The sequence below is a fragment of the Phoenix dactylifera genome, chromosome 9 (genome assembly GCF_009389715.1).
Source record: "Phoenix dactylifera cultivar Barhee BC4 chromosome 9, palm_55x_up_171113_PBpolish2nd_filt_p, whole genome shotgun sequence".
Taxonomy (NCBI): Eukaryota; Viridiplantae; Streptophyta; class Magnoliopsida; order Arecales; family Arecaceae; genus Phoenix; species Phoenix dactylifera.
In genome coordinates, this window is record NC_052400.1 from 19,413,546 (window position 1) to 19,431,325 (window position 17,780).

At 37.0% G+C, this 17,780-nt stretch overlaps 2 protein-coding genes across 2 annotated transcripts; one reads left to right on the forward strand and one right to left on the reverse strand.

Annotated features, from left to right (window-relative positions):
- The first annotated feature begins 1,738 nt into the window (after positions 1-1,738).
- On the forward strand, positions 1,739-4,582 carry LOC103710267 (aquaporin NIP1-1-like). Its single transcript, XM_008795931.3, has 5 exons — positions 1,739-2,197; positions 3,036-3,257; positions 3,381-3,578; positions 3,782-3,843; positions 4,137-4,582. The coding sequence occupies exons 1-5, from the start codon at positions 2,024-2,026 to the stop codon at positions 4,354-4,356; spliced, it is 876 nt and encodes a 291-aa protein (XP_008794153.2). The 5' UTR covers positions 1,739-2,023; the 3' UTR covers positions 4,357-4,582.
- Positions 4,583-8,817: 4,235 nt separating this feature from the next.
- LOC103710265 (citrate synthase, glyoxysomal-like) lies at positions 8,818-16,586 on the reverse strand. The gene is made up of 13 exons (XM_008795930.4): positions 16,066-16,586; positions 15,404-15,584; positions 15,235-15,320; positions 14,950-15,054; positions 14,150-14,212; positions 13,734-13,843; positions 13,403-13,522; positions 13,254-13,329; positions 12,840-12,913; positions 12,584-12,704; positions 11,782-11,879; positions 11,582-11,705; positions 8,818-9,211 (listed from the first exon to the last, which is right to left on the reverse strand). Exons 1-13 carry the CDS (start codon positions 16,327-16,329, stop codon positions 9,080-9,082), a joined length of 1,554 nt encoding a protein of 517 aa, XP_008794152.2. The 5' UTR covers positions 16,330-16,586; the 3' UTR covers positions 8,818-9,079.
- Between the last annotated feature and the right edge of the window lie 1,194 nt (positions 16,587-17,780).

The window sequence follows — 17,780 nt, forward strand, 5'->3', positions numbered from 1 at the left end:
ACATGATGTAAAATATAAGTTCTCTGATAAAAAATGAGGATAGTCAAAAAGGAGAAATTACTAGATGAATCCGATTTGGCCGAACATTTTAGTAGTCGCTGACCATATTACCTTCTCCTGTATTTAGGCTATTCAAGATAAAACATAGTAGTCTTGTCATTATGACTCTAGTGCAATCCTTGTTAACAAATCAAATTGCTCCCCTTACATAGAAGAGACAATTAGATTAGACTGGGTCCATGTGTAGAATTGATTCAGTAGAAGGCTAAACATGATCCATGTGACAAAAAGGACATGAAAAAAACAAACTAGATAGAGTAAAGGAAAAAATCAAATTAGATGACAAGACAATCCAACCTCCATGATTAAAAAAAAAATTGAAATGGTAAAATATGTGACTTGATCTGACATCCCACCAAGTCCATCAACAAGTGTAATTTAAATGAGCTAGCTTTGCGAACAACGATAGATGTATATACCACATTAAATAACAGTATAATTTTATACTTGTACACCCCATCCTCAACCCTCAAACAACAAAAAAAACAAATAAAATAAAAGAAAAGAAAAGGTAAAAGAGTTAGGTTTACATTAAACCGCCATAAGCTGAGCCCACGTTTTGACCATCTCGTCCTCGACAGGTTCCCCGTTACCTGGTCACGGCAGCAACTTCCATATCACCATTCATGAGATGAGTTTGCATGACCGTAGTCTTTGACTTGGTATTAGTTCAAACCTATCTTGTTTTCGGCTTAAATAAGCTTTATCGATTTGTTTATTGATGATATAATTACAGTATGACGAGATATCACGTTATCACCTCATGCTTACGTGCCGGGAAGTTGGCCGAACCATTTAGCTTTATATGATGGTTGATGGAAACGGAAAGAAATATAAATAGTCTGCTTTATATTTTATCCCTCGTGCCTGCTCCATACAATTCTTTTTCCTTTAAATCCTATTAGTTAGCAGCCCAAACGGCAAATCAGTCTCATTATTAAGATGCCATATGTTTAGGTTTTAAAGATTAATGCTTGAGGGCAGGGTAATTCGTAGTGATTATATATAGAACATTTTCTCTTCTCTCTCTTACTCTATCAGTTCATAGGCATGCCGTGATTTTGGATAAATCCGGATACGGATAATCTTAGCTAGCCAAGCTACCATTCTTTGAAAATTCTAAACCCGTAATAACGTATCCTCTAAAAACAAATTTCGAATGAATAGATCGTTAATTTATTTATTACCAAAGATTAGGATCAGTATATATAGCGTGTTATATTTCTACCTTTATACGATATGACCGTTCAATATTGTTAAAACAAGCATTTCTCTGGTCGCATACACGTTCTTACGAGCCCAAAGTAACCCTCAGTGTTGCCAAACACTCGCACGTGCTGGGTTCTGCGACTCGTTCTGCACGTGTTTTGGTCCAAGAGTTGGTGTAAGATGTACCTGGAGATTTTACAAATATATTTTTTAATTAAATATATGTTTTAGCTGAAAAATTAAACTAAAGCATGGTACATGCAATGCACGGCATCGCGAATGGGAAAAGAGGGAAAGACTTCGTAAGCCTATCGATCCACATGGGGATTGTTATATAAAGTATCAATTTTTTGGGTATCACCCCTCCCCATTCCGTTCACTTCCTCTGCTGTCCAATACCAGCTTTTGGCCTTCACGCCTTCCAAATAATTCCTCCATTAGAACCGATATTCCCTCGCTCCATCACTGCTATCCATTCCTTCGGCCAAGAATACCGTGAGATAGTGGTCAACACAGTGTGAAGAAAACGAATATAAAAAAAAGTTCATTAAAGAATAAAGCCAAGCCAGAGTTCTACCGGGTCTTCTCCTCCTCCTCCCCTGGCTGGGTCTCCATCTGCCGATAAATACAAGCCCAAGTCGATAAATACAAGCCCAAGTCGAAGTCTTCTTCTTTGTCCTTGCAGTTGCTCTGTCCATCTCTTGGTCTGGTGTGTGTGTGTGTGAGAGAGAGAGAGAGAGAAAGAGATAGAGAGATGGGAGGGAATGGAGAGAATTCGGATGCTAATGGGATGCAGGAGAGGTATATGGAGGAGGGAACCGCTGGGTTTCCGAGAGAAGAAGAGCGTGCTATTCCAGATCATGGCTATGGGAATTCTACTACCATCGAACGCTGTGGCTTTAGTCTCTATATTCCTTTCCTCCAAAAGGTGAGACTTCTTCTCCTATATTTTGTAATTGCATTCATTTTTTCCTTTATTCTCATGTGCTCACTTTAGAGATGGATTTAATAAGTACCGTAAAATAGAGTTTCTTTGTGTGTGTTTGAGATCTCTATTTCCAATACATCTATGTATTGTCGTGATCTCTGTCTCTATTTAGTGAAAATATATCGTGCTTCGAAGGCGTTTGCGGGTTCGACCATTCTTACTTTCAATCGTTGATCAAACTGGATGTGATTCCAAAACGTACGCATCATCATTTATTAAAAGCACCAGCATACGTGCACGCCAACTGCACGTCTAATAATTCTTACTTAACAATTGTTTTTTTTTTTGAAAAAAAAATTTAATAGCAATCTGTTTGGTTGGACTTTTATTTGCATGTTTTCTTAAAGAAGAAAACAGAAGGCTTTCCAAACGTAGAGACAAAATCTAGTTCCTTTTCTGATGTAAGGGGTTGGACCGTCTCCTAGCTAGGTTTCACTCGCGAATACTATTATGTTCCTTTTCTGATGCAAGGGGTTGGACCGTTTCTTTTTTCCATTTCATTATCCTCCATCAGCAGAAACAGGAACATATATAACAGTATTCGCGAGTGAAACCTAGTTGGTGAATCTTCTCACGAGATTTGATGGTGGCATTTTGAAGCTATGGTTGTAGGTAGTTGGCCAACTCCTTGATCACCTGTGAAGCAATTCCATTGGTTTTTCGTGCAGACGATTTATCAGCCATCTCGCCATACTGTTATATTTTATTGTGATGGACAAGATTCAAACAACTTTAATAGAGATGGTGATTGCTTTTTTTTCACTCAAATTATGTGCAGATAATTGCTGAAGTGTTTGGGACCTACTTTTTGATATTTGCCGGGTGTGGCTCGGTGACAGTTAATCTAAGCAAGGGCACTGTTACATTCCCTGGCATAAGCATTGTGTGGGGGATGGTGGTCATGGTTATGGTCTACTCGATCGGCCACATCTCCGGAGCTCATTTCAATCCCGCCGTCACCATTGCCTTCGCTACCTGTCGAAGGTTTCCATGGAATCAGGTGTTTGATTTGATTGAACTCTAGTCCATAGGTCGAACAATCTCAGCTTGATTGAGAAAATTCCATGCTTTCTATATGACCACTCTTATCTCAAGCTATCCCTTCAACCTTACGTTCATGTAGGTGCCGGCATATATATTTGCTCAAGTGTTGGGATCGACCCTTGCAAGTGGTACGCTGCGGTTGCTGTTCGGAGGAAAACGTGAACTCTTTGCAGGAACCATTCCGGCTGGCTCAGATGTACAGTCGCTGGTGCTTGAGTTCATCATCTCCTTCTACCTCATGTTTGTGATATCTGGTGTGGCCACTGACAAAAGAGCGGTGAGACAAACAGCTCTGAAAATATAATATAAACAAGTATCGAATCACTCACTGGATAAAAACTTGCGGCTTTTGATTCTGTCAGCCAATTCGCCTTCAATTTCGAAATCAAATGGCCACAAGTTTCTTCAAAGGGTTTTTTTTAGGTTTATCTGTTGGTGAAAAGTTCATGGTGATCTTATTTGACCGTTTCCATTGTCCAGATTGGAGAATTGGCAGGGCTAGCAGTTGGAGCTACTGTCCTCCTAAATGTGCTTTTCGCCGGGTATATATTCAAACATCATTAATCAAATCTACAATGAAATGTTCATACATGCATACATACATACGCACAAACATATACACATATATACTTTTATATGCATATACATGTACCTATGCATACATAGATACGTACGTACATATATATTGAATTGCTCGATATAGCATGTTTAGGTCATAATCCTTGGCTTGAAATGTTCAAATCCCTCTGTGGTTCGAAGTCGAGCACATCATACATGCTTTTCATGAGAAAGCCAACGTAGCATGAATTATAAGCCTGGTTAATTTTTGTGACAGCCCTATATCAGGAGCATCGATGAACCCGGCGAGGAGCCTAGGGCCGGCGATCGTGGCCAACCGATATGAGAGTATATGGGTGTACATCGTTGGTCCAATCTGTGGGGCAGTGACAGGGGCATGGGCGTACAACCTCATCCGCTTCACCAACAAGCCCTTGCGTGAGATCACCAGGAGTATCTTATTCCCTAAAAGCTTGAGCAGGAACAACTCCAGATAAAGAGCATATAGTTCTATGCAGTCCATTATTGCTGTAACCCTCTCATTTTCCTTCTTCCATGGATATATACAGAAAGAGAGCTCTCACTGGTAGCGTGTGATGCAAGTTGGTCCATGGAAGAAGACTTGTATTTGTCATTATATTTTTTCCTTATTTATTTATTTATTTTGAAGATTATGTTTTCTTAAATTTATTTCGCTTTCTGCGCGTAGATCTCTGCTTGAGTTTGGAACAATTCTCATATTCCTTGCAAGCCATATTCTATGAGAGAGCACTTCTTAATGTAATGTTGAATGCTCCTGAACTACTGAGAAGATCATCTGTATAAATATTGTAGGTGGGTGTGCTTAGGTTAGCTATCTGATAACCAGCAAACTTAAAATCTTATAGACTAAGAGTCTAAAAATGCAAAATAATCAGGGACAGACATTTTACCGCTTATAAGGTTGCGTCCTCTTATTTTTTTAAGATGATGTGAACTCGATGAGGGTGAAATTGTTGGAATTGATGGAACCGCCAAGTAGACAAACAAGATCTAAGGTTTCCTCGCCAAACTTTTTGAACAAGTGAAAGGAGAGGTTAGTTGGCTAGCTTGTTGGCAGATACTTAGCAAATACTTTTTTTTTCGAGCAAATTGTTAGCAGATAGCCATGAAAATTCTACAGAACGATTCTTCTTTGGAATATCCTCGGATCCTTTATCTTTTTTTTTAAATGTATTTTTCTTTTTAAAAGATGAGGCGTAATCTTTGCATTGATAACTCTATGGAAATAATAAAGGTAGCATTTAATAGCAAGGAGGTTGAACATGCTTGGCAGAATCAGGAGGGAAAGGAGACTCTGTTGAGCTTAACTATATTTGACTTTGTAAAATGACTTGAGAATGTAGGATAAATAGGAGTAAGTGAAATTCCACTATTTTTAACGTTATTTTACTTATTTCGAATATTACCCAAGCTTGTCGGCCAAGGCTATCGACTCATTAGATAAATTAGTGTAGCATGCGTGACCCAGAACATCTAAGAGCATCACAGACTTAATATTGCCTCAAACTTCTGTAGCCTAAGCGGCCATAGTCCCTCTAAGAAGCTGACCGCGTTTGCAATACTCCTTAGTACTTTGGAACTCCGGGACCGGCTTTGGGCGGATGCCCTACTGGGGTGGTAGGGGGCGCCGCCGCCGCGGCAGCAGGTGCCCGACAGAGCCCGAGCGGGGTGGTGGAAAAGGGCGCGGACCGGCGATGAGCGCAACACAGGTCCCACGCGAGCCAAGGGCCTTGCTGCCTCAGCATGCCAGGGCCGGAAGGCTCCATGTGCCGGGAAGCGGCGTCTGGCGTCGTGCGGTTGCGGCCGTGTCAGCATGTGAGCTGTGAAATTGCTGAGGAAAATTAGAGAGTTGGAGTATTGGATTTGGATATGGAAGAAATAGTCTTTTTGGGCCTTCTGGCTAAGATCAAGTAGGAGATCTCACATACTTTTTTTTGGCGGGGCATGTGTATCGCAATTGGGAGAATCCAGCTCTTAAACTATGCCAAGCCCGCATCCCACCCATGTTGCATGTGAGAGATAATATCCAAACTGTCAATGACTTTTGGTAGCTGCTCTACCAAAAATTTCAGGGCTCATCCAAAGTGGATTTGAATATAATTAAGAGGTTTCTAAGATATATTGTTCCAACCTAATAATCCCATGAATACCTCCTCTTACTCCTTGGCTTACCTAGACAGTTCCGGTTCAAAACATAAAATAATATAGATGATCTCAAATGTGTTATTTTAAAGCCTTTATCGATACTAATAATTTTTTTGAAGAATACACCATAAAATTTTTCTCTGAAGAATTTAATTGCAATAATGTCATGATATAGAATCTGGATTGCAATTAGGTAGACCCTCAAGTGTTCGAAAGAAATTTTTCTTTTGTAAAAATGCCGTCCAAATGCGCCAATTAAACGGAGTAGTCTTTTTGAGTCATGACGGCATTCCCAATGGTGAGTTTCTCTTTAATTTTTTAAGATTTTTTTAAGATACTTTTCACCTTTTCTTCCTCCTCCAGGCAAAATCAAATTTCCAACTCGAAAAAAAAAGGCAATTAGAGGACTAGTCCTCTAAATTTCTCATGCAAAATATGTAACGCACGCATTTCGTAAGGGCCAGTTTGGCATTTATTTTTGCTTTTGTATTTTTGTTCTCTACAAATTAATGGAATACCTCAATAGAGGTTAATGTTGAGGATAGCATTTGCATTAAACTTCTACTATTTCTTAATTTTATTTTCACTCCTATTGCAAACAAAGCATCGAATATTTTACAAATAATTTCCAAAAAAAAAAGATTTCACCATACAAGTTGTTTAATCTAGTTAATTTTACTTCTTAAATATTTGAAAATAAAAGCAATACCAAAAAAAAGCTCTCAATATTCAGTCTGAGTTTAGGTTTAGACAAAGCAAACACTTCAATTTTATGCCTTTAAGTGAGTGGTTGAATGATAAGATGGATGTTTTTGGCAAAAATTTTACGAAAGGAAAACCATGAACAATGAGTAAAAGGAATTTTTGTTCTTTTAATTAGGAATGCCTCCACGAGGACAAGTGCCCGACTGTATTAATATATACACGCATAACTAAATCTCACGAAAACATAAAAGTAGAGAAGAAATATTACTCTTAAGGTTGCAGTGCCAAGAACCCCCATCACTGATGGAAGAGACTCATAATCACTTTCACTTTACAAAGGTCAAAGTAATAACCGCTACGTATAATAGATATTTCTCAACAGTTTGTGTCCTTATCATTCACATACAGAAGGCCTTGCACCCAAAAAGAAGGGGGGAGAAAACCAGAAAAGAGAGATGAACCACAAATTTTACCACTAAGGTCAGGCTGATACAGCCCCAAAAATTTTCCATGTCAGTATGACATTGCAAAATAGGGAAGTAATTGGTTATAAACAAGCTACAGTAATTTACAGCATCCAATTTGACTCACATGAACTACATGCATATCATCATTCTCTGAGCCAGGGATTTCTGGTGTTGCAGTGGGGTTCACTTTATCCCCATCCAACTAGAAGATTGTATGAGTTTTCTAGCTGCAGTCAAGCCTTCACAACATATATTCTGATTATATGGCCTCTCAAACTTGTCATCCTAGAAAAACATGGATTTTATGTGATTCCAAGGGCAATCAACTTTCAGGAAGTAAATAAGCAAATGAAGACATAAATGTCAAAAAATAATACAATGCATCAGGTCTGAAAGAACAGTGATATACAATTTCACTAATTCTGAAATAAGTGATTGACAGGAATAATAATACAGTTCTCCAAGAGAAGTTTCTCTTGGCTAGTGCCAAAGGTAAAGTATGTATCTCCTGTATACAACTAATTCGTATATTGTGATCCTGTGCTATCAGATTAAAACAGAAGGAAAAAAAAAAAAAGCAAAAAGATTGTTTCCCTTGCTTCAATTTGAATTTTCTTTTTACCCCCCCTCTTAAAAACTCTGCTTCCATCTGTGTTGAACTTCTCTAAAATCTTTACTATTGCTCAAGTTTTTATTTATTCAATTAATTTATTTATCAAAGCAGAAAAACTTTTGCTATCCCAATATTTGATCTCTTTTTACTTTCAGTGTTAAGCGTGGATTATTTGATTTCGTCTGCACATAGATTTCCTCCCACCAACAACTAAAAGGAGTCATTTTTAGATACATTGATAAAATTTTGCATCTAAAAATATTGACGAAGAAAATATATTAATCATTTAGTTAAAGCTGTCTCCATGACCCACTCTGACTGGGCAGTGAGACTCTAAAAATATCCAGCGAGCTTACCACATGGTATTAATTTTCTTATCCTTACTTCCAGAACAATCAATATTATTATTTGTTGATAAATTTGTATTTTTACTTATTTTATATTTTTTCTTATTTGTCAATATATTTGCACGTTTTCTTATTTATTCAATATTTATTGATATATTTGCATATTTTCTTATTTTATATATCATTATTATCAACATATTCTTATGCTTCGTTATTTTGTATCTTTGTATAAATTATCAAAGGATTTTATAATTATTCTATTATTAGATGAATTTCCAAAGCAAAAAATCAATTAATAGTTTCAAGCCTTTAATTTTTTTCTAATTTCTCCCTGCGACACAAGGGTAATTCCCTAATATCCATCTACACAACTATAAAGGAGAGAGAAAGCAGGAGTGGAGGAGAGATTGTCACCTTTTTATCTCAAAAAAAAAAAAAAGAAGAGAAAATTCCACATCATCCCCCTACTTATTATTTCTCTCATCCCCAATCCCCTCTCGAGAAAATTCCCTCTTCCTAATCTGTACTCATATATTTCTATCATCTCCTAATTCCACATCAAGTCCCACCATTTCCTGGAAAGTGTAGAAACAACATCTGCAAGATCTGCACGAGTCCAATATAAAAGATATAAATCTATTTCAATCCCAAAGAATGCAAATCATAAAAAGGAACTCAAAAAGGGAAAGAGAGTGCAGTTTACATCTACGACATCACAAAAACTGAACATGTTTATTAATATTCATTCTGATAACATTATTCTGAGCTCGTGATGACCAAGAACAATTGCTCGGTGTCTCAGGCTACAACACAGCTTCAGCCCTAGCATTATAATGCTACTACAGTAAAAAGGATTGCCTGCTTGCTTTTATTAAAGCATTTGCTGCAAGTCAGGGCTAAGTTACAAACCAGACCCAGCCAGCCGCCGCTTTGTTGCATTTGAAACTGCCACCTGACCAAGCTTGTCAGCCTCATTTGACATCAATCGCTCTCTGACAGGTGTATAATGCCGAAGCCATACACCAGTATACACCTAGAAGATCAAATAGGGAAGAAATAAGATATAGAGACAAAGTGCATTCATTTCATATACCAACATAATTTATATTTAGTAAGACTAAATGCTTACATGGTTGCTAGGTTCTGGACAAAGATAGACAAACATTCAGGGAAAAGGAAACCTCATAAATTGCAGTACAAACAGATTACGACAAGCATGGGCTTCCCAAATGTCTACGTATAGCATTTCCGATATTCAAGATTGCTTTCTGATTGGAAAGGGGAAGAGGGGAGGGAGATTTAAGCTAAACTCCTCTCTGTTACTTCAGCAGCACAACCAAAGTTTTACATAACCACCATTATAACATTGTAATGGCTGTTATATTGTTGCTATGTTATAACATATATACGACCAAATAATCAGCAACTCTTAATTATCCCACTAATTATCCATAAATTTTTCATGATATTCAAGACTTTTATTGCCAGGTGTTTTTGAGGAAAGTTTTTTTTCCCCCGCCTGGGCATTGCAGATGGGACATATCCATAGATACTTACCAAATTAAACTGAAAATTTCTGAAAATTCAAGATGAAGGCGGCAGACATGAAACCAAATTAATGGATTCAATGTTATATGGTCTATGAACGGAACTATCCTGAACTGGGGAAAAAAAGAGGGAGACAAGGTGAGATGACAAGATGTGTGTTGAAGACTGAAGAGTTCCGAACCCTACTAGATATCAGTAAAACAACAGAGTGGCAGATTATCATTCTAGATCTTTGTAGTTCGAGTCAACAATTTTCACCATTCCTTATCGCAGAATGTTAGCAACTTTTTAAAATGTTAGCATGTTAATATGGTTCCATTTTATTAACTGCACCACCAAATATCAGTTTTCCCTTCCAAAAAATGGTCCACAATATTCCACCAATTGAACCATCATTTTCTACAACTATGAATTAATGCATCTCTCTATGGAGTAGTCTTAAAGAATAGAGAGTAGTCTAATCTTCGTTCTAGATTTTTGATCAAACATACGTCTCCACAACCAATGTAGAAGGCATGCTACAAACATCAATTTGCACAATACTTACTTCACACCTATTTATTTTCATTTTAAATCAAAAAAAAAAAAGAGAAATCCATCTATTTTGTGATCAGTAATAGTTATTCTTATGAACATCAAGCTTCATTTCATTATGGTCACTCTTTTGAAAAAATATCACGTCATTGCTCCAGAACTCCCTTCCCTTGGTGTCATCTGAAATACATCTAATACATCTTTCAGCAGTTACTGTTCTATCAGTTCCAAAAGGTTTTACTAGTTCAAAGTCACAAATAAAGATCCTCAAAGATTGCACACCTTCAGTCATGGGTAAATGCATCAGTAGTTTAGATAACCTTAAAACTTTTCCTTAACAGAAGTCTACAATAAATAGTGTAATGCAGCCTCCATGTGCCTTTCCCTTTCATGCATTTCAAGATTGTTTCCTGCTTATCACACTCCATCTGTAACATTCCAGTATGATAAATAATTGCAAATTGAAACTACTACCATGCCCTTCTTATCATTTGAGATTGTCTGTTAGAAATTTAAACCTAGGATACACCCGTCAAACTTCATACAGAGTTTTCTTTTTTCTTATGCCACCTTGCATAGTTGACTATATCCAAACCCATCATTCACTGTTCGTGACCAAGGAAATATGACTGGTTAATTTGACTCAGCCCTTGCCAATATCATCACTGCTGCATCACATTCATCTTTATGCTAAAGAAACTGGAAACTGAAACACTGATGTTTTTGGCTCAAGTCCACCATTTAATCATGACAGGGGAACTGGAAAATCAGTAAATTTATGTATCTTGACACAGTTAAATAAAGTCAGTCAGCTTACAGTTGAAAAATTGCATTATTTCAACAAGTAGAAAAAATTCAATGAGCATGCTAAATGCTATCAGTCATGACGAGCAACATTGACACACTTGATATGCCAATTTTTCTTGCTTTAGCAAGGAAAAGAGACTACTTGGATTTCAACTCCTTGATACAGTGATTTTGATCCTCAAACAAGCATACAGAGAGAAATGAAATGTTGAAAAGAATAAGAATCTGGTTAAGTTTACAACTAGCCTGGCATTAAAAAGTTGATTTACGTAATAAATGACGATATGAGGGAATACTGGGAAATGATACAAAAGGTTGAAGAATTCATCTCAATATTTTCCAAGAGAGTTTAATATCAGATAATAATAAAATTGACCCAAACATATGGCTAAAGTGTGCATCAATGTTCCATCTTCTTCACATCAAGACACATGATCTGATGGAATTTCAATCTTAATGCTACAAAAGGAAAACCACTTGATTATCATGACTTTTATCTGTATTATATACTGACCTGCTGTGGTCTCATGATCTTCGTATCAGGATCATCAAGTGATTCTCGCCAGTGTGCCAAGTAGCCGGCCATACGAGGGATAGCAAACAGAACAGGAAAGAACTCTGTTGGAAATCCCATAGCCCTGATAAGGTAATAGCATGTAATTAATTCTTGATGCAACACTGGAAGAAAAAGTAAATCAAATCTGCTGAATATACCTGTAGATTAGGCCTGAGTAAAAATCAACATTAGGATAAAGCTTCCTCTTAACAAAATACTCATCTGACAGCGCAGCTTTCTCTAACTCAACAGCTACCTATGAACATGCTCACATTTTTAAGAAGTTATAAAAATAAAATAGAAAATAATGCAGTGAACTTTGTACAGAAAGACCCGTATTCAGTTCGTTTTAATTAATATTTGGTTGGTATCGATCATAAAAAACTTTGTATTCTAGGTCCAAACATGTATAATGATTAAAAGAAGTCAAAAGTTAAAATCATACATATAGCAAAGAAGACGTCCTGCTAAAAATTTACTACATACATCTGATTAATCTCCTATCTCCAGCTTACCGTATACTTGATAGTGCATAACAAATTGATCTCAAAACTTGTCAATCAAAAAAAAAAAAAAGAAAGGGCTTTCCCACCTCATTTTCATGCCATTCTATATTTTTGCAACCAGTATAAAGAGAAACTCGGGTGATAAAAATTTATTTCTACATAATTACTTGGATTCCAATAAATCCTGCATGTATAGCCCATGAGCAACGTACAGGCAGCTGGGATGGTAATTACAGCTGAACCATGCTAACACTTTATTGCGCAATTAAGAAAAGGTTGAAAACTAAGTTCTAAGTTCAGCACAAGCGAACTACAATGTTGCAAAACATAGTTTTGTTGGTTGACCTTTCCAAATTTCAATACAAATTTTTTCAATACTATCTTGAATATCATCTGAAAAGAAGAAAATGAAGATTGGAATATATTGCTTAATGTAGAGAATAAAATTTAAAACCTCAATTAGAGGATCACGTCCAACAATTGAGAAGACTTCCTCTGCCAATTTGCGAATGACCTTAGCACGGGGGTCATAATTTTTGTACACACGATGTCCAAAACCTGACATCTTCTGCTTCCTACACATTCATGCAGTTGAAATAGAAACAAACAAATCAAAATTACTCAAAAAATCAAAATTAGATATTTAATGCATGATATGTGCATAAACAACAACAACTGATTCTTTTAAGAAGAAGCAGAAACATGGTTACCTGTTCTTCACACCCTCTATAAACTGTGGAATATTTTCAACTTTTCCGATTTCATTTAGCATTTTAAGAACAGCCTGGAATTCGCAAGAAAAACGGTGTCTGTCAGGTCAGATGTTCCATTCACCTTTTGTGGTTCTAAGTTTAACATGGGCCTGCGTCAACAAATTATAAAGGCTGCTCACAAGAAGATGACCTAAAACTGAGCTTCTTAGCTCATTTAAGCTTGAAACAAAAATGAATTTCTTTACACAGATGTGCAAGAAAGAACATGAAGTATATCATATGGTGCAGCACACTTGATTTGCAATCTAGAGGTTGTTGCCTATGCCAGCAGAAGTTTATTGGATTTTCTGAGCATGATCAATGATGCCAGATCAAAATAATAATATAAAAATTCATGAATTTATGTCATACCTCATTTGCCCCACCATGAAGTGGACCATACAAAGCTCCTACAGCTCCAGCAAGAGCAGTAAAGACATCCACACCACTACAAAAGTAATACCAGAAATATGATGCAACCACCCCAACCTTTTAACAATTTTGGAGTTCAGAGTAAATACCTGGAAGCAAGATGCCTAGCAGCAGCTGTGGAGCAGTTCATTTCATGTTCAGCATGCAGGATGAAAAGAATATCAAGAACCCGAGCAAGTCGAGGGTTAGGATTATATGATCTGTTACCCCTGCAATATAGTAGAAAAAATGTGAACTACGGAGATAGTGGGTTTCATGTGTATCCGCTTGTTCTACTAAAGCATAAATTGAAGAACTTCATTGATACAAGCAAAAGGTTTCTTTTGTTATTTTACTAATGCTTAAAGTAAATTTAAAATGTAAACATAATGCAATAATGATTCTCAGAAATGGGAACCAAAAAGGTGTTCTTAAACTTACAATGAGTCCAACATGTACAAGAAGTTCTCTGAATACGAAAGACTGCTGGAAGGAAGAACAGGAGGCCTTCCTGCCATCCGTAAATAGGCAGCAGCTGCAATTGTTGGTGCCTGCAGATACGAGATTATTTATCATGAGTAGGTAGACATTCTCAATTCTATCAAGGCTAAAATCACATATCTACAAATATCTGCAAAAAAGCAACAATCATTAATCTGCAAAAATCACATATCAAGGCTAAATAGGCTATGTGACTGCATGATCAAGCTTGCAAAGGTTAATCCTATGAGAATGACAAATCTGCAAGGATTTTATTTGTATCCTCTTAAAAATCAAGACCAACACAAGATTGATATTTAAACTTTCAAAAAGAAAAGAAAAACATCCTCAGGATACAAGGAGAATATAGGACATACCTTTCCAAGTATCCTTGCAATTTGCTTGTCCCTTACTTGCTTTGACCGATAAAGATCTTGGCCCTACACAAACCAAAAGGATGCGTGGATGAGATCTATGTAGGAATACATTCTAGCTGCATGAGTGAACAAAGGAACGAATGAATGACAACAGTATGCCAGAATTTAAACTTCTGCATGAGTTTAAGACAACTACTAAAACCATTCTCAAGTGTTGATGAACAACGACAAGGTCTGGAGACTAAAAGTGCCAGTGTACAGTGCAATATTTGCAGAAGGGAGAGGGAGGGGAGACTGTTGCCAACAGGAAATTACTATTATCCTTTTTAAGATCTGTATTTTGAAATGATTACATATGTGCATGCATATTTGTGTGTAAGAAAAACGTCAGCAAAGCATACAACCTGACTTTTAGGTTGTCATCCAGATATAGATTTTTCACATATTATGGATGCTTCTTACGGTGACAGTACAGGTCTGTATGTTGTTTGCCACCAAAAAAGTCAAGTTACATATTTCTTTAGCACTTGCGATGAAAGAAACACAAATAGATTCCACAGGGTGCACTAAAAATTGAAAGAACTTGTACTGTTCCAGACAAAATATTACCGTCAACAAAGCAAATATAAATTTTGAAGAAAAATGTGCATTTACAAAGCTCAGAAATAACCACCTTTTCTTGACACCCTCCCAGAAAACGATCTATTCAAGAATAAATATGGATTTCTTTCTGTTCAAGAAAAACTATAGATTTCGATGTATTTTGATTCGCCTCAACGTGTTAATGTTAGAAAGCTTACTCTAAGAGCAGGGTTTGCATCTGGATGGAAGACAGAAAGTGCACTCATTGCGCTGACAAGTACTCCCATTGGGTGTGCATCATGAGGCATTGACTGTATAATATCCTACAGAAAGAGAAAATCAAAAGCTGTGCAGTTATTGTTATAATTAAACTGGGAAAAAAAATTAATTTCTGCTTATACTTCTTTTATCAATAGAAGAAAATGTATATGAATAAGAAAAATAACTCGTAGTGATACATGTAATTTTTTGTAGTGAAATAAAAATAGGAACCAAGGACAAACCAGAATGCCCTGAGGAACAGCAGAATGCTGAGAAACTGTAAACTCCCAGTCTACCAACTGGCTTTGAGAAGGCAAGTTCCCATACACTACAAAAAGGAAACAGGTTAGGTGTTTGCATCCATAAGACCATTTAATTATCTAGAAAAAATGGTCAGCGGACGAGGCTCACTTAAGAGATAAGCCACTTCTAGAAATGTGCTGCTTTCAGCTAACTCCTCGATCGGGTAGCCTCTGTAGCGAAGAATCCCTTCTTCTCCATCAATATAACAGATGGATGAACGGACTGGAGCGGTGTTGAGATAACCTGGATCATAGAGTTTGAGCCCCTTGTCGTATTTACCTGCCATAATCTGTCCCACCTACAACCGTTATCTTCTCAAATTTAAAGCGCCTACTATTTGAGCCAACAATTACAGCAGCAACTAGAAGAGTTTGGAAAAATAGATCAGAGGCTTGTATGGTTGGAAACAAATCCAACTAAACAACTACAGACAATTAAAAATTATCTGGGAAAAAAAAACAAGATTATGACTTTATTTTTCGATTCTCAACCGAAAAAGGATAATTTAGTACCATAAATAGTGATTTCCCCTACCATAAAAAAAAAAATCCCTTTTGTCGTGTTTCAATAACACTACATCAAGAAAATAACTCGTTCCCATTGACAAACAGATAAAGAAAATAAAGGAAAAAAATGATCAGGAAGTAATACTTCAGAACGGTATCCAAATTAGCGTCACAGTAATTAAATCAATTTCTATTTAAGAACCAAAAACTGGAATAATAAAAATTAAAACTTCACATATAATAACCGTTAAAACATGTCCACACCTTCTTGAAATCGGTAGCTCTGACGGTTCCTTCTTCGGAAACCTTGATTTCATACTTCTTCCCCGTTCTCCCATCGGTCACCGTCAACGAACCGCCGAGATTCGTCGGAGGCCGCTCGATATCCTGGGCGGAGACGGGCGATCTCTCCAGAACCGGCGGGATACAGCCACCGACAACGGCGGAGGAGGCGCCGGTGGCGAGGTGAGCAGAGAGGACGACCAGGCGTCTGCAAGCTAGAGACGAGGAATCCAGTACGCCTTCCATTATCCGCAGGAGAGATCAAAACCCTAACACTAGCTGAATTCTTTGAAGGAGGAGGGGTTCGGAGCGAGAGGGGACGAGGAGAGGCGGTTCCGTGCGGAGACAAAGCGAGGCGTCACGAAAGCACGCTTTTATAGGAAAAAGAAAAATAAAAATCCAAGCCCAAATTAAATTTCTAGGCCTAAAGCATTATCTGTTCGCTTCGTCCATATGCGTCGCGCTGACGCAGTTTGTGGACGGGCGTGATGTCTTTGGGTTGAAAAAATGGATCTTTATGCGCATTCCACTGCTCATCAGAACTCGTGACTTCCTAAATTATTGCCTGTACTGCATTCGCCACGTGGCAGTGCGCGCAGCCAACGATCTTGATGCACCTTACCATAAAAACCAACGATCGTGATTGGTTGTATGTGCAAGCTGGTGTAATACAGTGAAGACAATAATTACCTCGAGAAGAGAGGTTTGGATGGGGATTGGGTTGTAAGTACGGAGCCCGCCTCAGAGATATGGGTGCTCAAATGTAAGAAGTATTCTAGTGAGACACGCAACAAGGGTAAGCAACTTGCAAGATCCAGTGTATCGCAGGCATGCATATTAGGACAAAGCGGGGCCCAATTATCGCAAAGCAAGGGAGTTCTGTGTGTTTCCAGCCACATCCTGCCGAGTGTGCAAACAAAACCTGCCAAATTATAAACATAGCTGAACTTGGTTTCCAAGATTCAATTTGTATCAGTTTTTTTTAATTCAATTTAATGTTAGTTTGAGAAAATTTTGGAACCAAAAAATCTATGTTTAATTTCAATTTAAATTTTTGAAAAACCAATTTGATCCTATCTAACCCAACCCACATGCAAAAATATAGATATGTGCATACAAACCAATCCGACTTATCTTTATCGGTTCGGCATATATATATATATATATATATATATATATATATATATATATATATATATATATATATATATATATATATATATATATATATATATTCAAATTGATTCGACCCAAATTAATCCAAACCAACTAATATATATATTTAAACCAACCTATCCATATAAGGATGTCAACAAGGATGGATGCTGAAATATTTTACTCATTCTTGAGTTGGATGGGATGGTTTTAACTGGAATTAAATAAGAATGGTTTTGGTGATGATTTTAAAAGTCAAAAACTATTTAGTTTTAGTTTTAGTGTGATCTGAAGTCGAACTCGAACACGAAACCAAACATACCCAATATCGCGCAAAACCTTTTATTTAATATAAATATTAGCTCTTTATCCCATTCAATCGGAACCGTTCATAGATTATGGATGGGTAAATAACTAAATGGACAAATACTAGAAACTAGAGAGGCATCTTTTTTTCTCCTTTTGTTTTTTTTTTTGCGGTTATTGTATTTGTTGGACTTATTTTCTTTGATGCAGTTAGACTTATTTTTAACTTAGATTAT

Bases quoted from the DNA above. Each gene is read 5' to 3' on its own strand.
- LOC103710265 (XM_008795930.4), bottom strand. From the start codon at position 16,329: ATGGAAGGCGTACTGGATTCCTCGTCTCTAGCTTGCAGACGCCTGGTC. The intron at 15,055-15,234 runs GTTTGTCCTTGG...CTCTTTCTGTAG, and splicing joins CTGTTCCTCAGGGCATTCTG to GATATTATACAGTCAATGCC. The intron at 11,880-12,583 runs GTTTTAAATTTT...GCATGTTCATAG, and splicing joins GACGTGATCCTCTAATTGAG to GTAGCTGTTGAGTTAGAGAA.
- LOC103710267 (XM_008795931.3), top strand. From the start codon at position 2,024: ATGGGAGGGAATGGAGAGAATTCGGATGCTAATGGGATGCAGGAGAGG. The intron at 3,258-3,380 runs GTGTTTGATTTG...ACGTTCATGTAG, and splicing joins GAAGGTTTCCATGGAATCAG to GTGCCGGCATATATATTTGC. The intron at 3,579-3,781 runs GTGAGACAAACA...TCCATTGTCCAG, and splicing joins TGGCCACTGACAAAAGAGCG to ATTGGAGAATTGGCAGGGCT.